Source organism: Gavialis gangeticus, unplaced genomic scaffold (genome assembly GCF_001723915.1).
Source record: "Gavialis gangeticus isolate Ggan-Ray unplaced genomic scaffold, GavGan_comp1, whole genome shotgun sequence".
NCBI classification, from domain to species: domain Eukaryota; kingdom Metazoa; phylum Chordata; order Crocodylia; family Gavialidae; genus Gavialis; species Gavialis gangeticus.
Window position 1 is genome coordinate 124,458,925 of NW_017729022.1, and position 7,481 is coordinate 124,466,405.

Below are 7,481 nucleotides of genomic sequence, written 5' to 3' on the forward strand. Positions count from 1 at the left end.
ATGCCGGGGGATGTAGTCCTGGCGCCCACTGAGGGGGGCCTTGTCCGGGGGTGTCGGGGTGGTGGTCACAGAGGCGGCAGGCTCCGGCCCAGTTCTCAGCCCCGTGCGCCCCGGCGGACGCCTTGCGCGGTGGGGGACGGGCGGGCAGGCGCGCAAGGGGTGGGCACGGGCGGCTGCGCAGTCGGGGAAGCGCGGCGGCGCCAGTTCCGTGTTTACACGCCCACTCCGGAGCGGGGGCGGCAGCAGGAGCCGGAGCCGCCGCGCAGGGACTCCCCCCTGCAGAGCCGGGGTGTCTGTGTCCTCCCCACTCCGCCTCCGTCGCCCCTCGCTGCAGCCGGGCGCCCCGGCCCCGGGGATGTTCTCCCGCAAGGGCCATGCGGATGTCAAGAAATCTACACAGAAAGCGCTGGACCCGAAGAAGGACGTGCTGACCCGCCTCAAGCACCTCCGCGCCGTGCTGGGTGAGCCCCGGGCACTGCCCGCCTCCTCCGCGGGGCACGGGCCTGGCGGGGTTGGGTGTCCCGGGTGGGCAGTGCTGAGTGCCCCTGGGCTTGAGCCTTGCGGGAGAGGCCCCGGGCAGGCAGAGCGGAGCACAGACATCTCTCTGTCAGTGGAAGGGGGAGAAGAGTTTGAAAACCTGCCTGACAACGGGCTCTTCAAACCAATAGTTGCCACCCTTGGAATCAGCACTGCCCCTTGACTCCAGGTGGCCTAGGGCGAACTTGTAGTATCAGGCCTCCCTTCGCCAGAGAGAATGATGATGATGATAATAATAATAATGACTATTTTCTGGCCTCCTTTCTGTCTGGGGCACCCTGTTCGCCCGTGCCTGTCTGGCCCTGCTTGGAATGACCGGGTGTTTCCTGTGCACCGGTTCCCGCCTGGTTTTGTTATCCAGCGTGTCTGCAATCCAGTCTCTTGTGGTGGGGGGTTCATAGTCATAGAAAATGAGGGTTGGGCATGCTTATTTCAGGCTGCCAGGTGCGCGTGCATGGCCGCGCAGTTTAGAGGGAACGCTGGTTGGAAGGGACCGTTGGAGGTCATCCAGTGGTTCTCCACCTTTTTTGGACCAGGGCTCATTTGGAAATGTCAATGGCTCGTCCCAACCCAGTGCCTCTTGCTCCTGACCTGCTGCCCCCCGCCCCACCGTGTGTGGGCCCCAAGCAGCCCCTTGCAGGCTGGCAATTTCCCACTTTTTTCTCCTTTAAAGGAGAATCCATTTTTAAAGTTTGTTGATCTATTTTTAAAGTTTGCTTATGACCCTTTCATATATTCTTGCGACTTATGGGTTGAGAAACAATGATCTAGTCCAGCCCCCTGCTCAAATCGGGACCATCCCCAACTAGATTATCCCAGCCAAAGCTTTGTTGTAGCTGGGTCTCAAAAACCTCCAAGGATAGAGACTCAGCCACGTCCATGGGTAACCTGTTCCAGTGTTTTACCATCCTCCTAGTGAGAGAGTTTTTTCCTAGTACTGTATCTAACCTAAATTTCCCTTGCTGCAATTTGAGACATTAACTAGAAGAAACTTCTTTAAAAACAAAAACCAGAAATAAAGAAACTCAGTTGACTAGTGTGCCCTGAGGTTTAGGACAAAGGTTAAGGAGAGTTAGTACCGCCCCGCCTCCTGTTCAGTTGTTGATGCTTCTGTATAAGTTAAATGACCTCATACATGAGTAGATCTGGTCTGACTAAAGCTGTTAGGATTAATGTCTCTTACATGCATTTAAGAAAATATCTTGAATTCCATTAGGATAAAAGGACAGGGCCACTTTGCAAAATATGTGTTTAGGATGTGTAACTGTAATGATAAATGGGCATTAAAAAGCATGTAAAAGGAAGGGTAAGGTCTTTCAGGATATTCCAGGAAATTTAACAAGATTTTATCTGGTTGAAGTGAAATGTAATTCCATTATTTAAATGATGGTAGCAGCATTTTAATGAAATGTTATTCATTTGCTACTTCACTGTATGAAAAGTGTATTAATTTAGTTCAGATGGACTTTAATAGAGAATGAGCTGAAGGTTTCTGTTCCCCAGACAATTAAAGAACCAAAAAACACCTCCCAAACTCTTCCCCCTCCCTTGTTTTGGATACAGCATGCCAGAAAACTCCTCTTGTACATAATCAAGCTATGATAAAGAAGTTCTTGATAAAACACCATTTACAGACCATTCCTTATTTCCTGGTGACTTCAGTTCTCTGAAATGAGATTTTATCAAAATTGCCTCATGACTTTCTGTAAATTCTAGGCGTCTTCTTTGTTCCACTATGTACATGGCTGGTAGTATTAAAGATGCAACACAAATTAACCACATTCTCCCAAACTGTTTGTTTGTTGAAATATGACCAAAGCATGATTAAATAATCAACCGAGAATATCTAAGAATGCATTTTGGCACCTGGGTTCATAAAATATGCAGATGTTACAGGGGGACTAGTTCCACTTTATAGGCACCAAAATAACTTTAAAAAATTGCTTTTAGATTTAAAATGTAATAGCAAATAAAAGCTTTTATAAATAAAAAAAAGTTAAAGGCTGCTAAGAAAATAACTACCTTATTAATTGCCTAATCTACAAAATCCAAGCGTATAAGGCAAGAAATAAATCATGAAACAAAATATACTATGTACTGCAAATGTGTGCTTATCAATCTAATGAAATCTCATCACAGTGCAACAGCCCTAGGTCCAAGCTGCGTATTGCTTTTTTTAAAGAATTGTTATTATCTTGGTTCAGTACATTTTTAAGGACTATTGTTAAATGGGGAATATTATCAGTTAGTATTTATTCATTGACACTGGCATTTTGGTAATGTATTTATAATTTACATCTTTTAGGATTAATGCGATTTAATAGGAAGTGTGTAACACAAGTGATTTATGGTAAAATCATCTCTGTTTGGAAAACTGCCTGTTAAGTATGGCAAATATAAAAATTCTCTTAACACCTCCCTGCCCCCTCCCCCACTCCCCAAGATTTTACCATGTGAGTTTTAGTGAAAGAATACCAGTTTCTTATTGTGGCTTAAATTTAAGATTTTTTTTTTATTATAAAACATGCATTTCTTTATACTTAATAAATCCTTATGTGCAATGCAGGCTTTACGACAACCTTTATTTCCAGTGTTTGATTCTGTATGTGTGATGTGAAACTGTGTTGTTATCATTTAACTGATATTTTAAAGAATTGGTGTTTTTGTATATATGCTTTGGAATTTTATGGGTTTTTTAACATTTTTCATTTTTTATATGTGGATGAATGAAAACAATGTTTCAAAAATGTATAAGTGGTATATGTATCATATGACTATTAAATAAGGGAGCTAAAACAGTTTCTTCAAAGCCTTATGTATTTGAAAGCACAGTTGATAGGATGCATATGTTGCTTATATAGACTGCATGTCTTGTTAACTAAATTATTTTCTCATCCAGTATTAGTTAGATTATAGTATCACAATTTCCTAGTGGACCCAGAACTTGAGGGCTAAGGGGTTTCTTTCCCTGCTGCTCAAGCCTTCTGGGCCAGCCAGTTTCCTTCCATGCCCCTTTGCAAAGGTCTGCACAGCAATACAGAAGTGTTATACTACGAAGCTCTAGTAATAGTAATACTACAGATGCAGAAACCTGAGTTAACACTTGGAGGTCTCTGACAGGCATCTCTTGGTGTTGCTAGATTCTGCTGAAGACATGCCACAACATCTTGGTTACTGATTTTTACCTATGATAAAGAGACTTGAGCTAGCCAAGGGAGGCCTAATCATGCTACCCTCACGCTTCAGTTTGCTGCATAGACAAATGTTTAGTTACACCATTTGAAAAATGCTAATTGGAATGCTTTAGAAGGAGGTAGTGCTTTTTTTCGTTTGTGTATCTTCAACACTTTACAAAGATGGGTGGGAATTGTTAATTCTGTCTGATCTAAATTCAGAAAATTGAACCCTTTTGTGTGAGAAGTGCTGTTGTTTAGTGGGTAAGATAAATTTATGTCACCTCTAAAGGTTTGTGGTCTCTGTGTTGTTTGAAGCTTCTGAGTAACCTTTGGCAAATCATTTAAATTTTTTTTCCATTTTGAAAATTAACCCATGCAAGTTTTTCTTTAAGCAAGAGAATACTGTAGTAGAGAATTCAGGAGGATGCATTGTACTATTCCTGGTTTTGAAAACTGCTTCGTGTGTAAGCCAAGGTGAAATATACCTAGGCTTCAAATTTGGACCCAGGCTTCAAATTTGGACTCAAGCTTCATTGGACCCAGGCTTCAAATTTGGACTCAAGCTTCAAATTTGGACTCAGGCTTTATATTTGGTGGCGCTATGTGGTTTTGCTGGGCAGCTCATATGATACAAAATAACCCACACGTTATACACAGTTTTAGGAAAAGCTATATTTAAGTGGTCTGATCTTGTTATCAGTGACAACTGACCCTGTAATTTGATGTTATGTGGACTTTTTCTATTTTTGGAAGGCACAAAGTGTGTGATTCTTAGGACACTGCACTCTTTCTGCGAAACTTGATGCATGACATGTTTATAACAATGTTTAAAGAAGGACAGAAAGATAACCTACTGTCCTACAGTGATTTTACTAACTCAGATCTATTGGAGAGGTAGGTCTGAAGTCAGTCAGAAGGTAGAGCAAGGTGGCACCTTATGGTGCGTATACACGAATTACTGGGCAGCAGCACACTCCAGCGTCACATGTGTCAGCATCCCTGCACTGAAAAATGGCAGCAGGGATGCTTTAACTAAAGCTCATTCATCGAGGTTCAGTTAAAGCGCCCTGCCGCCATTTTTCAGTACGGGGATGCTGATGCATATGATGCTTTGGGTGCTTTAATTAGAGTGGCTCTCAGAGCCGCTTTAATTAAAGCTCCCACCTCCCCTCCTTCCAGGAACATGTCTGTAAACACCCTTAGATATTAACTGGTTTTGAGAGGCAAAAGCTTTCAAATACAGCAGCCTACTTAGATGCTGTGAATGGACTGGCAGAAAAGAAACAGTTTTTATAGAAGGGAACAGGGCAGAGTAGACGTTGCCCAGAGAGAGAGTGGGTTTATTAGATCAGTTGAGATGAATGAGGCAGTTAACATCTTGAGGGCCAGTGGAGTTAACAGCTTGTTCAGGTAGTGGGATGAGAACCCATACTCCCATGGTTAACGCAGTTGAGTTTGTGGATAATTTCTTGTTCTGCAATTTTGCATTTAAATTGGTCTTTTAAATTTTTTTTCACCTTGTTTAAAAACTGTTGACTCAGAGGTCAGTGATTGAACACCCAGGGAAGTTAAAGTGTTCTGCCACAGGCTTTTGCATATTTCTGGAATTGATATCAAATCAGCTTCCATTCATTCCTTCAGATAAGTCTGTTCAGTATTGGCTGCAGCAGGGCACTGTATACTGGTGATGGCATACATGATGTTGATAGAGGAGCAGGTGAATAATCTCAGATATGCTAATTAATGTGGCTTGGTTTAGTGATAATACGGTCTGTGTTGAGGATGGGGCACAGATGGCATATGGGTCTGTATTAAGACCTGGTGGCTTGGTGAGAACTAAAATTAGCTAGTCTGTTGGTGGAGAAATGTCATTTGAGGTGGGAGTGCTGCCTGTATGCCAGGATCTTTGGGTGGTTGTAATTTTCCAGGAGGGGTCAGAGTTCATTAATGGTGGATCTAAAGCAACAATGGCCAATGTTTTTGGCAGGCCTGCTGCATTACATCCCACTCCCTTCCTAAGTGCAGCACTGATTTCTTCCTTCTTATATCTGCTTCTGAAACATACTTGATCATTTGCCCCCTGGGGTATTCAAATGAAGGCAGGGGGGCTCAAGCCTCTGGCCACAGCCACACCACGAAGAACAGAGCAGGGGTAGGATGCTATTGCAAGAGGAGATGTCACCACCAAGAACCTGGTTACCCATTCTCTATCCCCTCAACCATTGCTGTTTTATGTTGTGAGTGCGAATCCAGAGCCATGACTTCTGATGGCTGCTGTGGGACCTGGAAAGTGTTAACTTGGCTCTTGACAGTGACATCTGATGCCTCTTCTCCCAATAGTGTTCTGCCCCCACTTTGCTCCATGCCACCAAAGTCTTGAGCCCCCCTGCTTCTCTTCCAGCACCTCCCTTTACTGAGTACCCAGGGCTTGTGTGCCACACTAAGCAGCTGCCTGTGCCACTTGTGGCATGTGTGCTAGGGGTCGACCATCCCTGGTATAAGGTATTCAAGCTGGGGGCTATAAGTTATGACCAGAGGGATTCAGTTGTCCTTGTCACAAGGTTAGAGTGGGGCCTGAGTCTTCTTGTTGTCTGTGTAGTAGGTTGGACTGGGGTTTGAGTTTAGCTGTCATCTGAGTGGCTACAGTTTTGGAATTGTATTGTAAATCTACAAAACACTGTTTTAGATCCCTGAGATGTGCAGTCCCAGGGTTCCCACTATATGAGAACAGCTCTCTTCTCCCTGCTTTCCTCTGGGTCAACCCAGAGAAGTGTGCGAGTGGGAGGCAGATGCCTGGGGCTGGAGCTCTCCCAAAGCCCTTTGAAGATTCCTGCTGCAGGAGAATGCCCCCCTCCCTACCTCCATCTCCACCCATCCCACGAGTCAGATGAGTAGCTGGATAGGGGTGGGGGAATTTTCCATGTTGGGGTTCCTGCTGGGCTTCTTGACAGTCCACCCTTGGTTGAGCTATCAAGGAACCTGTTGCTTCCTCTGTCTTCCTCTCCTTTGATGGGAGGGAAGGAGAACAGAGGATTTGTATAAAGGGTGTCATCAACACCTGAAAGAAGTGTACAGCCATTCAAGTTAGTGCAGGAGGGGAGAGATCTTCCTGGATGGAAGAGGTAGAATCTTCTTGTGGACGAGCTGGTTCTCTTCCACAAGAAACCCCGGGAACAGCTGTAGGCTCTCTTTTTGTGCTGAGAGAAAGGCACAGATATAATGTCCATGGCCACAGGGGGGAAAAAACATTAATTGTATCTCTAGAAGTCATCTATGCTTCTAAACAGCTAAAATGTGATCTGTTAGAATAGCCATGTGGAATTTTTCTAGTGCTTGGCCTATAACAAAAGAAGCAGAAGCATTTGGGTTTTCAGAGCTGGACTCTTAAGCTGTAGTGTCTAAGGGTTGGGTGGGCACACAACGCTCATTATTCCTGTTTTTAATCTGTGAAATTGCTTTAAAATATTTAATACAATAAATTCTCCTTATACAAGTTTTTCTATGTAAGCAATTGCGTTAATTTCCCCAAAGATACCAGGTGATCATGAATAGGAAAGGAAATGATCCAGTGGACATATCTATTAGAATGTGATCCAGAGTCTGAAAAAGTCTGCATGGCTTAGAGATGGATCCAGAGGGAGCAAAGGTACAGCTGCAACCTGCTTTCTGACCACATGGCAGAAGCAGCAGCCAGGAAGGCCAGGAACTTTTTTAAGTCACAAAGAAGGTAAGAATCCTCGCCCCCCCCCCCCCCCCCCCCCCCCCCCC

At 44.3% G+C, this 7,481-nt stretch overlaps 1 protein-coding gene across 2 annotated transcripts in view; it reads left to right on the plus strand.

Moving 5' to 3' along the window:
* The first annotated feature begins 214 nt into the window (after positions 1 to 214).
* RALGAPA2 (Ral GTPase activating protein catalytic alpha subunit 2) overlaps positions 215 to 7,481 on the plus strand; it is a 437,386-nt gene continuing 430,119 nt past the window's right edge. For both annotated transcript variants that reach the window (XM_019516125.1, XM_019516126.1), the window contains exon 1: positions 215 to 461. In XM_019516125.1, the coding sequence (XP_019371670.1) occupies positions 356 to 461 (106 nt within the window). In that variant the 5' untranslated portion in view covers positions 215 to 355. The remainder of the gene's footprint in view (positions 462 to 7,481) is intronic.